At 39.0% G+C, this 22,082-nt stretch overlaps 1 protein-coding gene across 1 annotated transcript in view; it reads left to right on the top strand.

Moving 5' to 3' along the window:
* snx29 (sorting nexin 29) overlaps positions 1-22,082 on the top strand; it is a 166,635-nt gene that overhangs the window by 106,576 nt on the left and 37,977 nt on the right. The window contains exons 17-19 of the mRNA XM_017416208.3: positions 6,981-7,097; positions 9,803-9,858; positions 10,109-10,190. Of these exons, the coding sequence (XP_017271697.1) occupies positions 6,981-7,097; positions 9,803-9,858; positions 10,109-10,190 (255 nt within the window). The remainder of the gene's footprint in view (positions 1-6,980; positions 7,098-9,802; positions 9,859-10,108; positions 10,191-22,082) is intronic.

Consider the following 22,082-nt stretch of genomic DNA (forward strand, 5'->3'; position numbering starts at 1 on the left):
AGACTACCTGATTCACAACCCTTTGGTTTTCTGTAAGCAAACACTGTATTTTGACGTGTATTTCACAAGTTCTTTCTAATACTTTTAATCGCTAATTTTAATAAATGTTAGAAAACAAATTATGTCAATATAATTTAAATTCTAATAAATGTTTCATAGATGTTTCGGACTTCAGCTTGATGAAAAATTTCTTTAGGTGGATTTTGCTGATTTTTAATTGAAGCCTAAGAGATGCTAAAACATGCGATGACAGACTAGTAAGGGAAACGTCGCAACTGATATGGTCATTGTAATTCTCAACATTATTGAAAATGATTGTTTTTCTTCTTTTGTGCGGCCGTGTTTAAAGCCTTGACTTTTTACCATCACACAGCTGCATCATCTGTCCAAAGTTTTGGAACAGCCTGCTGATGAATTTTATGATCTCTGTTAGATTAGTGTCAACTCTGTTACCTAAACTGAATCCATTTACTTTTTATTACAGTTCCTATGGCACTATTGTGCATGGCAATTTTAATATGTCACAAAGACATCCTAATACATCCTTGCTTATCGGTCCACCAGCAAACCTTTCAGATATAATTGCATTGAATTGGCCCTAAAGCAGCCATCCTGCAAAATATAATACTTTTTTATTACCGTAGGTGCAGAAATTATTGCTGTACTGCACTACTAGAGTTTAAACAACTTACTGCTTGGCTTTAAACCTTCCAGAGTAAGAAAATATGGTACTCCTCGTGCTTCTCATTGTATTGTTCTGGTCAGTTCTGGTTCCATCGTTGCGTTTGGAGATCCCTGTCTGAGCGGCACATTCGCTCCTCAAGACTGTAGATAGACTGAAGCCTAAAGCTCACAGCAACCGCCTGTCAAGATTCTGCTTTGCCGACTCGTGGAGTTTTCAGGGGGTAGGGGGGTTTGTAATGTTTTTTTTTTTGTTTTTTTTTTAAAGATTCTTCGCTGAAAGCTTTTCAGGTTTAAACTTCTCCGGTTTGAAGGAAATTGTCAGCTAGTCCGTCATCTTCAAGACTTACAAGTTACTGTTCAGGTTCAGATTTTCAGAGGGGAGAAACTGGCACTCACACACACACACACACACACTCACCGTAGAGACGTATGTCTGCTCGGCAGTAGCTGCTCTTTCTGCCCGTTAACATTTATCTCTGAGCTTTGTTCTCCGCATCAACTTTATGTCAGTTTGTCATGCTGTTTTTTTCTTTGTTGCTCATTAAATCTAACTTATTCTCGCCATGCTCTTTGTCCTTTTGATATCTCCATAACTGCTTGATGTTTTGCAGATTTAATTTTTTTTTCTTATTTATGATGTGGATGATACTTTAGAGGTTCTTAATTAGCCCTTTATCTGGCTATTTTTTTTTTTTTAAATTCTTACTGGCTGACGCAAACCTGGAAAGAATTGTCGGGTGGCCTCATCTAGAGAAAGGTCAGCTCTGAAATGGGATGATGTCCAATGAGTAAAGCCTGTTGCAGGGTCCAAACTTGAAGAAATGAATATGATCTTGTGTTATTACCAGCCAGGCGATGACCTTGCTTGCGGAAACACAATTGACAAAGCTAGCACGTAGCTGCACAGCAATTTCTTAATATAAACCAGCATTCAGTCGGTTAAAATTTACCACACATGCTGCCAAGTCCACACTCACATACACACTACTGTGGACGCGTACACTAATTTATTAACTTCCTCTTCCTTGAAATTAATTGGGTTTCTTCACACTTAAAATTAATTCTGTCTTATGTAATATCCTTGCTGCAAACTGTGGCGGTTGAATAAATAAAGGTGATGAATGGGTGCCGTGACAGACAGTTGAAATGTCCTCTTGTCCTTCCCGGAGTCACGTACGCTTGTCTGTCCTAGACTTTACAGTGTTTTTGTGTCCTTTTACTTGTGATTTATCACCCCATTTCACATTTTAAGCTTCTTTTCTTTAACAAACATTGGTTCAAAGAGTCTTCAGGGCTACTTTTGAGCTGAAATCAGTTGTGTTTTATTTTCAGAGCTTACCATCAGCTCTGTTTTATTGCTTTTCAGCGCCATCTGATCCTGAGATTTCTAATGTCTAAGTTGTTCGTACCCTTTCATAAATTGAATACCTGTTGAAATAAAAAGTGGCAAGGCAGGGGATCATCGGACCCCAATGGGTCTCAGCTGAAGTCTACCTAGTTCTGTGAAATAAAGGGTTTTGCAGCTTAAAAAAAAGTACAAAAATCCGCTGCTTTAAAGCAAAACTTCTCCGGCGTGTTAAAGTGATTTTTCCTTGAATCGTTCACAAGAGACTGAAGGCCATGCAGAGCTTCCGAACTTGTTACATCTTGTTTATTTTCTGCTGTTGATGGATTACCACCTATAGAGCTCAGTCTGTAAGTGCCTGCCTGAGGATTCGCACATTGTTATTCAGATTGTATTCTTTAAACTGCTCTTAAACAGCGGTCTCAGGAAACAAATGCACACATCAATAGCATAACTTCCCAGTTAAACTTTTCTTCATTAAAACAGCCTTTGTAGAGATGATGAATCATTTAGAGCACAGGTGTCAGGCTCCGTTCCTCGGGGGCCGCTCTCCTTCATGTTTTAGATGTGTTCTTGCTTTAAATCTCTTGGTTTAAATGGATGACTTGTGGAGAACGATGATTTGATGAGGAGGTAATTAAAACATTTGAGCCAGGTGTGTTGGAGCAGAAAAACCTAAAACCTGCGCAGGACAGTGGCCCTCGAGGCCTGGAGTTTGACAACCCTGATCCCTGATTTACACACTGACGTTTTTCCTCCATAATGATTAGTTTTATTGTGATAGTTGTACAATAAATTGGATTCATGTGTTCATAAATTTACTTCATATTATATAAGCTATAAAACAAATAGGCCAAGTAAATATGCAGCGTTTTGACAGCAACTGATGAAACCGTTTCAGTTTTATTTGTGAAACTGGTGAGGCTATAAATAAGAGCGGCATATAAGCGTTTGATTTATATTTGGATTGGAAGTGTTGATAGACGAAGCGATCCCAAGCGGCTGTTACATCTTGAAGAAGAAACACAAAAAGCTGGAGAAATACCAAAGGCTGAAAGAGGAAACAAAAATGTTGTGGAGAGTCGAGGCCTCAATGGTGCCAGTGGTCATCACAGCACTTGATGACCCCGTATTGAAAAGGTCAAAATCGTGGACTCATTCAAATATTTCATCACTGTGTTCAACTCTCAGTTAAAGTTTGTCTAATGTCCAGGTGGAGAAATATACCAGTGCCGCTATAAACAACGTACTCTGAAAGTGTGCTCCAGGCTGATTCATGGAGATTAATGAATATTACAAAAAGAAAAAGTTAACATATGTTTTCTTATTTATAATTACAAAATTAATTTTGATGAACTGTTGAGTTGCTGATCTGTTAAACCCATCTGCTGCAGGTAGGTTTATTAATTTTTTTCACCAGGCCTAATTTTTCTCTGTTGTTAAATTGTTAGTCAGGTTTTATGAAAGTGATTTGTAATTATAAAACAAGACATGTTTGTGAGTGGTCGTTTTTTATTAGGTAGTAAATAACTAGTCTCAGTAACAAAACCTGACACAGAATCAGTCATTTGGTTTGTTGTGTATTGCATTGAATCTCAGTTTGTTGACTCAAACTAATATTGTATTGTATCACAGATAAAAGCTAAATTGTACTCTGACTAAAGGCTGAATCCTATTGTGATTAAAGGCTGGATCGTTTTTTGATTAAAGGATGAATTGTTTTGTGACTGGGGCTGAATAATATTTTGATTAAAGACTAACTCGTATCGTGATTAAAGGCTGAACTGTGCTGTGATTAGGGGCTTAATTGTGTCACATCGTATCAGTTTTTACTGCTTGTGTATCTTTAATGAATCAAGTCATTGGCAGTGTAACAAGATTTGTATTGTATTGGCCACAGACCAGAGATGCACAACACAAATAGCAGTGTTTTGACAATTATTTTAAATAATTTTTCTAAAGTTTAAATTGTAACATCTCTTAATATTTTTTTAGCAGTGCTAACTGAGATGTTAAAGTGCTCTTCTTACTCGAGGAGTGCCACGACAATGTGGATTCAGGACTTTTCTGATTGCACAGCAGAGCTCCTGATTTAGAGGCTGATCTGTGCTCCATGGCTTTATTGTGTGTTGATGAGTACTGCAGGTAAAAATCATGAACCATTTAAATATTTTTTGTTAAGAAGGGCCTTTCTTTATATTGTCCATAGAATCAAAGTGGGTTTGAATCCCAATAGTTTATGTATCTTAATTGCTCTTATCTAAAGTGGTAGCTTTTTGCCAGATCTCTTCATTCCATGTTTGTGTGGAGAAAGAAAAGACGTTCTGATTTGGACATAAAAAAGTGAAAGATTTATTATTGGTCTCAAAAGCAGAACAAGTCTTCCATATAGCAGCCCGTCTTTTTGTCTTTTGTGTTGCAGTTGCCATGGCAACTGAATCATTCTTATGAAACTTTGCTGTTGCATCACCTCTAGATGGCATCATACTTTGACAGAGCAGCAGTCTGTCTCTTGTCAGAGTGACAGGAGACTCCTCTTCCAGGAGAGGTTCACATTTCTTACAACATTCGCAGAGAACATTTCTTTTTGTTGGATTGGATCTTTGCTGCCATCTGATCCAACCTGCTCTGTCCAGCAATCTGTCCCTCCTGCTGATTCTGTCAAGTCTCAGGTTCTGGTTGCTGTAACTTTTCTTTTTTTTTTTCGTCCGTCCAGAACAGTGGGCAAAGTCTGAAACCCTCTCAATTAAGGTTATAAATCTAAAGCTCTACTCAGACAAAATCTTATTCTGGTAAATAATAAGTGTTAAAATATACAAATATGTAGAAGGTAAGAAAATAATTAGTTTGTTTGATATAAACATGGTAACAGAATAATGTAGTTTTTTTAGTATTTTTGCAATGTTTTGTGTGGTAGTATTCTCTTTGTCTCGGCAGCGCCATGAGGTTGCCTGGAAATAATCTGGGAGGAACCGTCTTTGTCCAACAAATGGCAACAATTAACATGAAATAGAGCCTTTTTATTACTGTATGCTGACTAAGGATAAAATAGATGTTTCATGTTGGAAGAAGAGAAGATCGCTAATCTCACGGGTTAAAAAAAGGTTTAAAGGAGGAGAAACTATTAAAACTGTTATACTTAACAACTGTTAAATTAAATGAAAGTCACTCTTCAAATGCCACAGTGTAACCTCTGAAAGGTAAGGGAACTGGAATTATGAAATGGTTTATTTCAAAGTTAGACGAGTTGTAGCGATTGTAGCCTCAGATTGTATCTATACTACATTGTAGTGTATTCAAGTTCATTTTTCATCATCAGCCTTATTAAGGTTACTAAGCACTGTTTTTTTCTATTCAGCTGTTATTCTTTCATTTGCGTTACTGTTTTGGAAGCAGTCTATTGTGAGGTGTAAAGGAAATTTGCAAAATACTGCGAAAAATATTTCAACACAGATAATTGGATTTTGGCAAAACGAGTGAGAAATCCTAGCCCTCTTTGGAGCCCTATAGCTTTGGCCTACTTTATTATAGAAACATCAGTCAAAGTTTAAACAGACCACAAAATGTTGGATTGAAGTGGCATTTTGATATCTTTAATTTTTTTTTTTTTACGTGATCACTTTTTAGGTTTTGTGATCTTTGAAGATTTTACTCTAAAATGATTAACTTGGAGTGTGGTGTCACATTAAACTTTGACCTGTTTAAACTGTCCATAGTTTTTACAAACTGTTTTTACTCTCAAAAACTTTATACTTTTTATACAATAGATTAAAATTTTGTCATTTAAAAAAAAAAAAATTCACGCAGTATGTGTCTCACTGCTATAGGACCAAACTCTCATTGACTTTCATTGTATCTGAGCTCTGAATTTTCTCTTCAAAACTGTGAGTGAAAGGTCTTTTTAACCTGTCATATCTCCTACATAAAACACTGTAGACACATAAAACCTGATGTGTGAAGACTACAAATGAAGTTCAGGAAGTTTTTTTTATAAAAAATAAAAAACTGTTTTCATACAGTTTTTGTTTGCTTGATGCTGACCTTCTAGTTTACCATGGTGACGCTAATGAGCCACTGACAGCAGCTTTAACATTTCTTTTAAATTTTGTCCACTTTTTGTATACTTTCTATATCAAAACATCGCCATTTTGCCAGATTAGATTATTACAAAAGTAAGACCCAAATTACTATTGGGCTTTATAGAAGAAAGTTATTGAATGTTGGTACTCCAAGCAGTAGCTGCGTTGGCATGCCTCCAACAGTATTTCAGAAATGTTCTAGTTTTTACATAAAATCCCTCCTTATGTTAATGTGTTGGCTCCTAAATGCCATGTGAATACATTAATGTACGGCGTTTGGTGTTGGAGCAACAGTGAAGCTCATCTCACCTGTCAGTTTCCAGTTACGTTGTGCTGGAGCGGCTGTGACAGCAGGTGTTCTCCATGCAGCACAGTATGTGTCACAGCTATCAGTCCCCAGACAGAGAGCTGTCCACACTGTCCAGCCTGGTTAGGCAGACACAGGAGCGGGAAGCAAGCACACACAGAGACATACACACACATGCAGAATTCCTCGGCCAAATTTGTATGAACCCACACTTATGAGAATAACGGCACGTCACGGTTCGTTAGAGCTGATGACAATTGAATTGCAGGCTGGAAAGATTCTGAAGGCATTGGAGATGAATTCACCCCTTCACTTCATTCTACCCATTTCTGCTTCACTGTTCCCCAGAATCTGTCCTGCTGTCAACTTTTATTATGTCTCACCTATAGTAATTTTTTTAAGAATGCATTTTTTAAAATAGTTTTACACTTTGTATTAGGATTACATGGTTTTATAATGTACTCCCATTTTTTTTTAACATCATTATGTCTTACATCTGTGGCTCACAGTGAGATTAATTTAACTGCTTTTGTGTTTTCTTTGTCCCTCTCTGTCTGTTCTGCAGGTGGCTGAGATGCACGGTGAGTTGATAGAGTTTAATGAGCGCCTGTACCGTTCCCTTATGGCCAAAGACCACCTCATTGTTCAGATGAGACAGGAACTCATTGACCTCAGAGGACCCGTGAGTGATTATACACGCAAACACACCATTTTCATCTGATCTAGCTGCAAGTTCTGTCTTGTTTCTGTAATTTTTTATCTCTGCTTAGACGTATGTCTTTTCCTTGACAATGTCAATTTCGGACTCCTTAGAAAATTTTTATAGAACCTAAAATAAGGCCAGTGGTTGTCCCATTGTCTTTGATTTTCTTTATGTTGTTCATGGACAGCATCTCAAGGTGCAGTTGCGGAGCTGAGGGGGTCTGGTTTAAGGAACCTCAAGGTCTTTTGTCTGCATTTTGCAGATGATTTGGTTCTGTTGGTGTCTTCAAGCCGTGACCTCAGTGTGCAATGGGGTGGTTCACTGCTTCTCATAGTCTAAAGTCATGGTTTTCAACTGGGATAATGGTGGAATGTTCCCTCTGGGCTGGGGTGAGTCTGTCTTAAGTTGAGGAGTTCGGGTATCTGGGAGTCTTGTTCACCAGTGATGGAACAGTGGAGCGAGAGGTGGACCATCAGTCAGCCGAGGTGGTTTGGGTTTTTTTTTGGAATGTTTCCTGAATGCCATCCTCTGTGGCCTTGGAAAACCTTGGGATCCAGTAGGAGGAGCTGGAGTGTTACTACGGCGATGATGTCTGGGCTTCCCTCCTGTACTCTGTTCCCTCCATGGCCTCTGTTAAGCAAAAGAAGATGGACGGATTGAAGATTGTTCCTTGCAGTGCAAGATGATTAACTTATCAGTCTGTTGCACCATATTATAGGTTTGTTCCATCAATACAGAATGTAAATCAATGGGCCCATCTTCTTGCATGAATGGCTCCCAGAATTTATCAGCTCTGTAGGAAACGGTACACATTGGACAATAGTTAATACACCTGATCAGAGATTCAACTCCGGCTGTCTGTAATAGCTAACTGTATTTTTTGTTAGCTGTTTTCTACCCACTGAAATGCCTGTTTCTTGTAGATATTTTTTTCTCCAACTTATTTAGAATTTTCTTTTAGCTGAGGCTAAAAGAAAATTTTAATTTATTTTAATTGTATTTCAGTCAAACACATTTATCTTAGTACTTTTGATTTTATTCTTCACAATATAATGAAAACATACACATACAAAGTGTTCCAACATCTGGTCATGTCAAGGTGAGAGAGAGAGCTTGAAGGAGGCTGGACATATACACACAAAAACAAGCATACTCAGTGTCCACAATGTGAGTTGAGACAGCTGCAGCGAAGGATGCTTCAGGCTGAAGATGGGACCTCTTATCCCTCAGCTTCAGCCGTGTTTTGCTGGACTGCTCACTTTGTGTTTTTGTCCATCTCTAGCTTCTTGTTTCTTCGGGCTTTTAACTTATAAGAATTGCTGCAATTGGCCAAACCCTGGTCACTTTCCTGCCTCTATAGATTACTTTGTCCCTCTTTCTCCATCTCGCTTTGTGAGTGTATGTGTGTCTGTTTGTGTGCAATTCTTGGAGGGTTTGATCGGTGCAGGAGGGTGGGGTGACAGTGTTTTAGCATGGATTTAAATAGCTTCTTTGGGATGGCTGAGATGCTGATAAAAATAAGACGATGATACACAAATGTTCTTCTCTTGTTGACACACACACACACACACACACACAGACCGTCTCTTATCCAAAAGGCCAACATCTGTCCCTGGTTATACAAGTCCTCAGGGAACCTGGATGTGAACAAACTGACACACTTAAAATGCTAGAAGACAGTTGCTCATTGTTGCTACTGAGCAGTAAAGGAAAAATAACAGCATCACACACGTGTCCATTGGGACCTCTTGCAGCTGAACTCTCTATTTGATTTACTGTTCTAATGCAATGCATTTGTGGTTTCTAATTTTTTCCTGAGATCCCTTAGTCCAATCAAATGAGTTCAAATATTCCATCTTTAACCACTAATTGTCATGTCCAACATTAGATAGTTTGAATCTATGTTAAAATGGGTTTTAATAATATTATAAAGTGCATATGAAAATTCCTCTTTTGCTCCCAAAACATCCCTGATCCTTAGGAGCTCCTACACATGTTAGCCTCTTGCCACAGGATATTGGTGGGGAATCCTTTGGTCCTGTTAGTCTGAGCCTTAGCGGTGGCTCCAGTGCATACTTTGGATGCTTGATCAGAGTTTAATCCTGGAGTTTGGGATTCAGGAAAAAGGGTACAGTCATGGGTTCTTTGGGATGTCTTTTGAGTTATTACTGATCACTTTTCTCATTACAGTGAAAAGTATTCTTGTGTTGGTCAGGGCTGCTACTGTTAAAAAGTAATGTTGTCAATGGGGAGGTGTGCTTGCTCTGCAGCAATGCTTCAGTGGTTAATACATGTAAAGAAAATATCTACACTGAAATGCCAGTATCTAGTTTTTCTAACAGAACAATTTCACTTTATGATCAACATTACCTCAGCCATCAGTTGGTTTAAGCCCAACACACACTACAATTTGAAAAATTGTAACTGGCTCTTTACATGTTGCACTGTGCAAGCTTGACATTTTAAAATTGTGGTAGTCAGTGATTGCTTGTTTGAGGCCTAATTTCTAGTCTGCCTGTTATATTAAAAGTGCTGTCAGGAAATGACATACACAGTTGTGTGTCATTCCCTGTCAGCACTGCAGCTGTTATTGTATGTCCTTAGTAATTCTGTGTGAGTTTGTACTGTACAAAATGTGAAATAAATGTCTATTTTTTTCTTAGTCTCTCTCGTGTTTCTTCCAGGTTCCAGGTGATTTAAGCCAGACGTCAGACGATCCCAGCCTGTCAGATTTTGAGACGTAAGGATATTTCTCTTTTACTTTTTCTCCATTAGTGTGTGAGAAAAGCTAAAACGCTCCTCCCTTCATCTGTAAGCTTACGATCAAATAAGCAAATTTAGAGGAGTTCAACAGGAGTGAACTGTTAATCCGCTGCCTACAGTCCAAGCGTTGTGCTGACACACTGTTGATGTTGCTGGTGCCGGTGATAATGATAATGATGGAGATAATGACGACGGCAGTGAGGACGTTTGTTGTTTGTGTCCCTCAGGGCTCACCGTGCACTCATCAACGTGTGGATCCCCTCTGTGTTCCTGCAGGGCAGAGCTGCAAACGCCTACCACGTCTATCAGGTACACTCAGTGAGCCATGTCCTTTGTTTACCAGGCGAAAACAGTCATTTCAGCTGATCTGACTCAGATACCTCATATACAACCGGTTTCATTCATAATGAAAAACACTGACCAGAGTACAAAGCCATTATGAGCATATAGTGAGATAATGTTCTTTCTGAAATATAAAAAGAGCAATAAAGATACAGTTTGAGAAGTTAAATGTTCATTAAGGCAAATTGTGATGGAACAAATAAGAAAGCTTTAAAAGAGTTACCCTTTTCTCATCAAAAGCCCATCACCAGTTCTCATTAGCATTGTTATGTTTAGAGATTTTTATCCTCTTGACTCTGCTCTGTTGGTCAAGCGAAGTACTTTAATTTGGAAGTGTTTAGCTGCTGGTTTGTCACTGTGCACTGATGTGTCAGAACTTTATTTGAACATGTATTTATCTCTGGCCAGTCAGGAATTTTAACAACTTGTTTTTTTTTTTTTAGATCTGTGATTTGCCTGGGTAAATGAAGGTTAATAATAAAAATAATTCCAGAGAGATCATCCATTCAGATCTTCAATGTGTCTACTTGCTTGCTGCTTTTGAAGCATTTATTTAGAGTGCAATTTAAGTGATTTAACCATTCCTTTTGATTGTGGAAGTAAAGTCAACAAGTAGAAATTTTTGGAGGCTCTGCATCTGAGCTCAGCCAAACCAAATAAACTGCTTTTGTACCTACATCTGCATTGACACGAGCATTAATCAGTTACAAAGACTTTAAAACTATGAATGTAATACAAACAAACATTGAATAACAACAACAAATCATCTTTTCCTCATTGAGTTCTGAACTCTTGTTAATTCACCTAAAGTGTTATTTAACAAGATCAAGTAAAACTAGAATTTGAATTACAACACATCTCTCAAATTAGCAATAAAGGTACATTTACTGTTTTGTTGTATCACCCTTTTTTGGTACACTTTTAGTTTATATGCTGTAATTTATTTTCCTGTCATGTTTTGTTGCCTTGTTTTAAATTTATTGCTTGCATGAAATTTTAAATTTGCTTAAATTTTCCAAATTCAATAAAAAGGGTTAGTGAAGACCCTGAAAAACGCTCTCCATGTGCCAGCTGTAGGAATTTAGAGGAGGTAGGTTCATTTGATTGCCAAATATGTACTTTTGGCCTGCAGTTTGTGACTGTGATTTACTGGAATGCTTTGCAATGGTATTATTGTGCACAATGATACTCTTATATTGATATATTTTTGGTATGTTGTGCAACCTTCTTTTTTTAACTTTTAAACAAACAAATGACAATTTATATGCCTAACTGTTTGTTGCACTAAAGATATTGTCTCAAATTTTCCTGTTGATATGAATTAAAGCAATCGCTACCTACCAACTGACCAATCCACCCACCAACCAACCCAAGAACAAACCCACCCTCAGTCCCATTTATCCATTGATCAACCAACCCCCCACCACTGCCAGAACATGACACTCATTGACGACCAAAGTATCAGCCAGCCCACCCATCAATCGTCAGAACGTCACTGTCAGAGTGTGACTAACCCACTGTCCCATCCACTTACTATCTGACCAACCCACCCACCAACTGTCAGAATTTGACTGTCATAATGTGATTGACCCACTGTCTAAACCACAGTTCTTTTACTGATCGAACCACCGACCCTTCCTTCTTTTCTTCTTTTGTGTTCACGGCTAACTGGAATATGTTAGCTTTATCTTGCTAATACAAGTCAAGATACATTAACCATACATGGTATGTAGCTTTTATAGATTGTTTGCATTTTATTCCAAACATATTAGTTTTCTGACGTTGACATTTAGTCTGACATAACATTCATTTCATTTCCATTCACAATAGGTACACCCTTGTAGAGTTGCTTACGTAAATATGTTGGTTTTTTTAAACAATGTCACTAAATAGAAAACTTTAAACCAAAAAATGTGGTAAGAACATGATGTTGTTTGCCAGCATTAAAAAATAAATTTTTTTTTTCAATTATCTTTTCCCACACTGATTGTAATAATGACCTCTCTTGTTCTGCATTGTCCCTCTGCCAGCATAGTTGTGTTCCTCCTGTCAGTGACTCGTGCCTCTGCTGAACTTTTCTAGACACAAATCTGTCTCAAAATCATGACTGCATTTCACACTGCAGTCAGTGACACCTCAGTTTGAAAAGTCATCTCATCAGGGCTCAGGCCATTCACGCTAAGGATAAGCCCACTTACATAAAATGGTGGCTCCTGAGGTCTTTGCCAGGCATTTATCTGAGTTAGATTTGCTAAAAACTGGACTCAAAAACGGGTTATCAAACCAAAGTGTTTCTTCTCCTTTTATCTGCCAAGCTATTGAGCAAAGCAGACAACAGCTCATTCCCTCAGTGACTGTTTTCCTGTGTCTGTCACGTTAACAAGGTGTTGCACCTCAGCTCTCTCCTGATTCTTCCTTGAAACACACACTCAGACAAACTCAGACATTGAGTCTTCTGGTCCAACCTCATGAGACAGACACACTTACACACACACACACACAAATAGAGGCCACGAATCACACATGTAAACATGCATGCATGCATACAGTATTGGAAATACGATGCTCATTGCATGCAGTACATATACATAAATGCACACACAATGTTATTATCTGCTCAGGATGTACAGCTGTAACTCAAGTCAGTGGAAACCATACGAGACAAGGAGAGACAGGAGGCACATCCTCAGCTATAACTGATGGTCAGGCTGGCAATCAAGCTCAGCTTGGCTTAAGTTATGCATAGTAGATGCAAATTCACAACTCAGGAGTCAAACTCAGAGCTGTCTCAAGTCTTTTGGGTGAAGCTGTCTTCTTTCCCTTGACAGGATGGAAGTACAGCAACAGCAAATGAGATGGATTGTTATAATTCCTGCCTTTTACAGCTTCCAGCCCTCATGAACATATGCCAGGCTCGGTGCTCTTTATTCAACACTAAAGCATTGTTAAATGCATCTGCGTATCTTCCAAGACATGTTGAGAATCATTCTAATTTTAAATTTTTTTGGTAAACTGCTGAAAGGAGCACACATGATTTGTACAACTTGGTACGCTCTTGAGAAAGTGACAGTTTTTATTCAAGTGCTGTTTTTTGTTCTTGTTTGGGAAAAATCATTGCAGACCAAGGTTACACTGTAAGTTGCCAACTGCACCCGGTTTGAGTCTGTCACAAAACAATGCACCATTCGACAATGACTAAGACTGTTTTTCCTTAAACCATTTTCAGTTTTGTTTTTTTTACTTGAAGTAATTCTTCACTGTAATTAAAGGAATGCATATTTCTGGTTGCCTTTCATCCCAGACTTTTAGACTAAGGCCTAACCCTAAACTTTTCATAAGTTTACCACTTTGGTCAAATCTTCAAAAAAACGTTGCTTACAGACAAACAGGATGGACATCAAGATGTAATGTCAAAATGTCAAAAGCCAAGCCGCTGTGCAATGTGTAGCCCTTGAAGTATGTATTAGAGGTGATGCTTGGGTACTACCACATCAAAAACATTACCAAGGACAAAAACATTGCACTTTGGCTTTCATCTGCAGGCAATAAATATAGCATTAGTTAAAGTATATGAACGATAGTGGTGGATGCAAACACCCCTGTTGTAGATCAGTAATCAGTGTCAACTTGCAGTTGGAATTTGTGGATCAACTCCAGCGTCGATGCTGAGGATTTTCTATGTGTTGTGCTGGTATAGCCTAATTTCTTCTTGATAATGATCTCTGAGAGACTACTGTCCAGCCCTGGAGCTGGTATAAAGCACAGCCCATCTGGTGTATTGGATACTTCCACTTCTCAGAGCTATATTCGCCTAATGGCTCCCTGTGGAAACAGCTTTTGTTCTTAGACAAGCTAATGGATGGCCAAGGTTACTTAAGTCACTGTTGTTAAGGTGAGGTTGTTGTGATGATTGAACACTGAGTCAACATTCTTAAAGACCTGAGTGTATCATGAAGAGAGGGGCAGGAGTCTCTTTAAAAATCCCTTCATGTGAATATGCCTTTTTTTTTACCCACAGTCACGCACACATTCATATGTTTGCACAACTGAGCCAGTGATGAGAGCAATGAGGGATAGTTGAAGCCTGAGAGGGTTTGGGGAGCCTGGGAGAGTGTGTGGGATTTCGAGGCAAAAGCCGGAGTTAGGTCACAGCAACCTTGTGGTTGAAAATAAGCACACTAACAGCTCTGGGTTGCTGCTACATTCAACCAGAGAGAATGAAAGGCTGCTCCATCCTGCATCTTACATTATGTGGGTTTAAATGTCTCTCTGTTTTCCTCTACTTTTTCCCCTTTTTTGTATTTCTTCTGTCCTGACAAATTTTATGGCACTACAGCAGGTGTAAGACTACTTGTACTCCACTGTGTGTTCTTGTGTGTGAGTAGTTTTTTTTAATTTTTTTTTCAAAGGAACCTTTTTCTCCAAGCTCTTTGAAATGACTTCCATCTGAAGTGTGGTAAGGCCTGTGGATGGATAATAGGAGACAGACAGCAATGGAGAAAAGGATTGATGCATTTCTTTCCCATTAAAAGTTGGGTTCTGCTTTTTGTAGCAAATTGTGCCTCTGGGCCTTCGTCCCTCTGTCACTTAATACTTTTCTGTGCCTCTTGTACTTTTTCAACCTATAATGAGAGAATTATACCAGCCTAGGCAAGTCAGTGTCTCCCTTCTGCACAATACCAAAAAACAGAAGCTATTAGAAAGAAAGCATCATTTGCCTATGGTCAATGAACAAAGTGTGCTAGAGTTTCTGTCATTATTGCCTTTGTGTCTCAGACCCACAATGTGTTGTGAAGAATAGTTGTTAGAAAGTGAGTAGAAGCTCTTTTAAAACCTAGCATGCATTGTATGGTATTTGTGGGCCCAATTTCAAGCCAGGCTTGAAATGCCTTCTTCTTGTCTTATTGTGATTTCTGTAAGGACTGAGGCAGCATGGGGGATTGAAGGCAGCCCACTGCTATTACGCCTCTGAGCTGCCAGGGGAGACTTTCTTAGAACTGAGATTGTAAGGGATCACAGCTCCAAGGTATGGTGATGACAGACAAACCAGACTTAAAATAGGAGATATCTGAGGCATTATTTACATAGTGCTTCATGTCAGTCTCACTGAGTTTTGCATACCATGCCTTCTATGAATCTTCTTTTGGCTTCATTTGGTAATAGCAATATTAGTAATAAATGTTATTTATAGATGCTTTCCAAAACACTCAAGACCACCTTGTATATATAACAGGCAAATAAAACTAGTGGAAAAATAATGCAAGTTTAAATGAAAAAAGCAGTGAGAGTATAGTTTTTGGGGTGGCAGTGGCTCAGGAGGTAGGGGTTTGTCCTGTAACAGGAGGGTTGCTGGTTCAAATCCCCGCTCCGTCTGTCTCAGCCTTGGGGAAGACACTTCACCTGCTTTGCTTACAGGAAGTGGTCAGAGGGTTCGGTGGTACTGGTGTGATGGCAGCCTCACTTTTGTCAGTCTGCCCCAGGGCAGCTGTGGCTACAATTTAGCTTACCACAATCAGTGAATGAATGGGTGAATGATTGACTGTAGTGTAAAGCGCTTTGGGGTTCTTGGACTAGATAAAGCACTATACAAGTGCAAGCCATTTGTTTACAGTGATGATTTAACTGCAATAACAGAAATGAAAACAGTTATAGCTTATTTATTTGAACTAAAATAGTTTTTTTTTGTCACACACAAGTTTGTATTTCTATCCTTATTTGACTTTGTATTGACTTCCATTCACTTCTGTAGACAAAGCATGACCTCAACCCTGACCCTAACTATTACTAATGCATGCCTAATATAAATTTTGACATAAACTCAGTTCACAACATACAGCTAAAACTAACCTCTAACCCAAAATTGAGGTTTCACTGTATTAGGACCAGACTCAGTCCTGACAAGGTAGGTGTTTATGCTGGAAAAAGTCATTAAAAAGTAACAAAATCAAATGCATCCCGCAGTACGCCAATATTTTTCACATAATCAGTTTTCTTCAATTGACAAAAGGCTGAACCTTTCATTTCAGCACAATTATGCCAGTGAGACAGAGTAATATCTATTACAACGTTCTACTATCTAATTTCTCACTTTCATTACACCTTCGTGAAATTGCAGCAGATTTAAAAGATGCGGCCAGTAAACAATGTGGGCACACATGTCCACTGCGTTTGTATAATCTGTTTTGTTCATGCATAACACAGTACCTTTAACTGTACTCTGGAGAAAAATAAAGAGCCCCAATTACTAGCAGTTACATAAACCATCTTAGCTGCCCCCTGTGCCACCAAAAGGCTTTAATATGCAACATATGAAACGACATAAACCAGCTACTCGATGAATAATTGAGATGTCCTCGTCGACACTTCTTTCAGATGTGTGCACCGAGGCCTGCAATGGACTGTCATCCCCCAAAGAAATGCCATGTGTTAAATGTGTTAGCACCTTTAATTTCTGTGTCAGCCATTGGATATGGCTGGGTTAACTTGGGAGACTCGCAGCTGCTGAGGCGGTAAGCTTTCCATCCAGGCCCCTTCAGTGTGAGTTGCTCTGATTAGCCAGAGGCTTAAAGCGCCTGGTGCTGGGCGGCTTTAGCTATGCAGATGAGGTGATCCATCCATATGTATTAATGTGAACTTTGAGTGTGTGATTGCAGCTATGTGCTGGTGTAGCAATGCAAAACTGAATGTGCCTGTGCATTGTGATGCATATACTGAAGGTGATGTGCGTGTGCACAGGAGTTATTATGGTTGTGATAATGGCCGGCTGGTGACGGAGAGAGATAACTATTATGTTGATGGTAATGATGAATGTTTTACAAAGATGATGATAATTACAATTGTTGTCTTGGTCGCACATCCATCAGTCATAGATTAAACATCCTCGGGAAGATGTAGAGGCTTCTTTGCTCCTGGAGCCTGCAGCAGTGGTACCTCATCAACTTTACCAAAGAGCTTAATTTACATTATGTTTCCATTTAAGGCACTTTAGTCGGTTGCGTTATCCAAAACTATTCACAATGGAAAGATCAGGATTCAATGTGAATTTCAGTGGCACTAAAAAAAATCCACTGCTGTTGAAAGATGTGTTGGCAGTTGCAGGGTTTAATGTTATCTCCATAGACTGTATATTTTATAGACCAAGTGTCCCTGCCTTCTGTTGTTGTTGGGAACTGAAGCCAGCATGACCTGGTTTATGGGCACTTCCATGTTGTAAATTTGGAAGCAAAAGTCTGTGCATGTAGGGATTTAAGTCCTGCCTACTCCTCTGCACACAATCATCGTGTCACCTGACCTTTCTTTCAAGCATTAAATAACGAATTACAGCTAAATGTATTAGAAAAATTAGGTTGGTTCTGTTCTGGCTTTAATTTCTGGCCTCTGGTCGGAGGTTTCCTTTTATACCATTTATGGTTATGTCTGTCTGGCTCGAAGGAAGAAATGTAGAACCTGCAAAACCCCTTAAAAGCTATATGTAATAGACAATAAATATAGCATAAATTATAGCTAAATGCCAGCCTAAAACAAGTTACACAAACACTCAGGGCTAAGAGCAGGACACCTCCTGACATCCCCAAAACAAAAAAACTGTCCAATCTCAGCCAGGTGGGTGAAGGAGAAAAGAGGGATCAAACATAACAGAAAAAACAGGAGCAGAAACAGTTTAGGAGAGCACCTTGGATGTAGGTTCTGGTGTCTGAGATGCTTTCAAGGGACCCCCTCGGATGCAGGTTCTAGCATTTATGCAGGTACTTGTGTTGGAGATGTGTCTGATGGTATCCCCATAGATGCAGGTCCGGCTGTCAGAGAAGTGTCTGGAAGGACCCCCATGACATCTGGAGCTGGAATTGGAATTGCTTTCCTGTGGACTCCTCAGACTCAGATACTGGATCAGGCAGAAATGAGGCAATTTCCCAGGATCCCCTTGAACTCAAACAGAAGATCAGGCAGGAGAGAGGCATCCCTCAGGACCCCATCACACTTGGGAATTGGCTCAGGCAGGTGAAAGGTGTCCTCAGGGACCTCCTAAGACTTGGGAACAAGGTCAAGCAGATAAGAGGCATCCTCTGGGACCCCATCAAACTCTGGAACAAGAACAGGAACTTGATGGGATCTAGGCAGGGGCCTTGGCAGTGACAGCTGCAGCGATGTTGGACTTTTAATACTGTGATGCTTGAGAGTAACATTGTTACTTGGGAGCAGTTATTGGTGGAGGCTGAGGTAGGAGTTGTGACTACTTATGAATGATGACTCTAATGTAGTCCAGAGTGTTCCTTCTGTAGGGTGAGGTGAGTGCTTGTGGTTGAGCCAGAAGAGTATTTTCATGAAAGACAGTCAACAGTATATGCCTTGCATCAGATGAGCTGGTCACTGTTCCCCTCAGCTTCTCCAGGGTATGAAAGAGCCAGTCCATCTCCTGAGCACATAGTATCTTGTCTGTTAGGTCCTTAGTGGTCAGAGCCAACTGTAAAGAGTTGGTTGTTGTTGGTTGGACCTAAGAGTGCAGACAAGCAGGTGAAAGGCAAGCAGGTATAATTCCAAAAAGATTTAATAATTGAAAACAAAATGAACAGGCAGATGTAACAAAAAATTAGGACTTACATATGAGTAAAACCAGGAAGCCTATATTTAGTGGGAGGGATGACTGGCAAGTGGAAGCAGCCGAGTTGATTACAAATGGCTGACAGGTGTGCGAGACAAAGCAATACAGAGTAGCTGAGAGAACACAATGGCTAGGAACATGGAAAACAAAACCTAAAAGTGCCAGGCTGAAAACACAAGGACTTAAGAGTTAAAACTGAAATAAAAACCAACCAATCCCATAGTAATACATGTAGTCTTTGCTATTTTTTCATTACTATATATTAAAGCTATTTTAAGTTTATACAGATCCTTTTCTCAGATATCAGCTCTTTTTAGAGGTCTCATTTGTAATTTAGGTCAGGACTTATGCTGGCCTCTTATCAGTAGTCTTTTTTCCCTCTCTAATCATTCCTTAATTCTGTTGGATATGAGCTTCAGATTGTTGGTGATAATCATAGAACCTTCACTTCAGATATTGTTTTATGACAGAGGATTACACTTGCAGTAAAAAAGGTTTTTTTTAATTCTCTGATTTCTTTACATGTTTGATACTTTCAGGACTTTAAGTACCGGAAATGGACGCACACAGAACTTCCATTATGTTTTACCTTATCGATCTTTTCCTTATAGACCTCAATTAATCACCTTTTAAAAAACTGAATCACTCAGCAGTGCCTCTCCCGAGTGTGTTGCTTTGATTACTGTATGTTGATTCATAATTTATTTTGGCTTGGAGAATCTACGTCTTGATGTGCATTTTTGTTTACATTATAACTTTTTTAACAGAAATGCAGTAATGATGTATATAGAGCTCCTGAAAGATCCTCAGCAGTTAGAGTGAAAGCCTTGCTGTAGTGCACTGGCCTCCCGTAAGAACTTCAAAGGTAGGTAGATATGTAATGGGAAGATGTCCTCTCACCCTGCTGGGTTGGGAGAGTCAGGATTAGGATGTTGACGTCCCTTTGACGGAGAGGGTGAAGATCTCTGCTTTAGCCTCCAGAAATTTCATTAGATTTCAGGTCTGGAACATAATTTGTCAGTATCTTGCTTCACTTCTCAGCTCTTCTCTCTATGTTCCTCTTCCCTTGTTACTCTCAATTTACATTTACCCAGCTTCTTTGTCTGTGTAATTGCCTTCCTCTCCCTCTCATGTTTCATTTTCCTCATCGCTTCACTTCCCCCCTTCCCGCTTACTCTCGTTTACATCGACTCTTCTTTGCTCTACATCCCCTGTTCCTCTCGCCCTTGCCCCCAATCATTTGCTCACTAACTTCCTTACTGGGCACACAGCCCTTTCACATGTCATGTCAGTGGCTCATTCGTTCAAATGAATTGAGGGGGAGTGAAAGGGGGCGGCTTTAGCCCAGTTCCTCATGTCTGGTTTCCCTGTAGCGGTGGCTTGAGGCAGTTTTTCGAAGGTAGCCTCTGGCTTAATGGCTAACAGCTCATGTTAAGTGATTATTTGTTAATTCTAAAGAATATGTTCAGAATTCTCAATTAATTACAAAGATTTGCATGGTCTAGTGTATTGATGACTGTTCTGTATGACAAATAGAGGGGGAATGACAGCCCCTTCTGGTCTTTATTTTGAGACTGAGGGGGATTCAGTCTTTTTCCGGCATCCTCAATGAGCAGTTAACCTCCTGATGTTTTGTGCCCGAGTATCTACTCATCAGCAGGGTTCAGACCTATGTGCAAGTCTGCCTGTGACCCTCTTTACAAGGTAGAGTTAAGACAAGAAAGAGTTTCACTTGCTAGTATATGTCTACCTATAATCTAACCTATAATCGTTCTTTGTATGTTTTCTTTGTGATTGTCAGTTTTTGTGTGTGTCTGTGTGTTTCTGTTTTCCAAAGTTCAAGAAATGTGCACTAAGCTTCTGCAGCTCATGGTATTTTAAGGGTTCTACTCTGCACAATTTCAGTAAGTTGGACACAAATCTGATGTTTACATGTAAAAAGGGACAGTCACTTGGATATGCATCCACACTCTTCTATTCATTGCTCATTTTGTGTTTTTTTATGCAGATGCAGTTGTAGTCTGCCTTTTTTAATGTTTTTGTTTATTTTTCCTTCTTTTCACTACCTCCTCCTTGAGTTTCCCCTCATTTACATCCACCGACTCATCTTCTCAACTGCCTAAAGTTGTCACTAACACTCTCATTTCTAGGCATGAATAGCTTCAGTGCTCTTATGGTTAAGACATTTAGTAAATTATACAGTCACCCTCCTTTACTTCTTTGCATTTTAATTCAATAAACTATGTTTTCTCTCCTCAGAGTCTAAAGTTCTCTGCAGTAGCAGCACTTTAAAACAAACACCTTTGTGGCATTTAGGGTAATTATCACTATTTGAAAGCCTGTACCAACTATCTTCTTTTTTTTCCTCCCTAGATTATTTTTATAGTCATCTTTATTGTAAAATGTCTTTCTATTTTGCTTTTATGAATCTGTAAATCTTCACTTTCTGGGCCAGTGACATGAGTTAGCCAGGCTTCCCAATTAAATAATAATGACCAAAATGAAAAGTGAAACAAATATTTTTCAACTTTTTTTAGTTAAAATCCATAATTATATATATACACACAGACACACACACACACACACACACACACACACATTTGAGAATGAACCGTTGCCACATGTTTATACCTTTTAAAATCAATCTTGAGTCCACATCTTTACACTAAAAACTTATAGTTGCAATTGTGCCTGAAGGAAAATAAAGTCAAAAGAGGTCATATCTCCAGCAAAAACTGCATGTAGACCTTTATGTTCTGACTAAAGATTTTTGTTTTGTTGCACTCTTTAAGTTAAGCTGTCAATCAACCAGCACTGTGAATAGAGCAGGTTCAAAACAGAAAACACATAAACCACTCAGGTATTAGAGCACAGATATATTAATCAGCGCAAATTTAAAATGTTGGGTTAATTACATAGTTAAATGGCTTCAATGAAAACAATTCTGCTTTTAAAATGCAGCCATTTTATATGACATGGATCTTGTTGCAAAATCTCCTCAGGTTTCAATAATATTGAATAAAAGTGGAAGAACAGCAACGCCTCAGAGCCTCTCTGATCAATATTTCTCATTAGAAATGTCATGATTTCTAGCATTTTTGGGTTTGTTCTTAGTTTTGTTTTGGGTTCTTGTTTTTCCTGCTTTCTTCAGTTTTGTTTTTTCCTTTTGAGTTTTATTTTATACTTTTGGTTTTGTTCTCATGTTCTGTCTGTCTCTGCCTCTTGGTTCTGTCCTCATGGTCTTTGTTTGTCATTATCCT

The sequence above is a fragment of the Kryptolebias marmoratus genome, linkage group LG17 (genome assembly GCF_001649575.2).
Source record: "Kryptolebias marmoratus isolate JLee-2015 linkage group LG17, ASM164957v2, whole genome shotgun sequence".
In the NCBI taxonomy this organism is placed as follows: domain Eukaryota; kingdom Metazoa; phylum Chordata; class Actinopteri; order Cyprinodontiformes; family Rivulidae; genus Kryptolebias; species Kryptolebias marmoratus.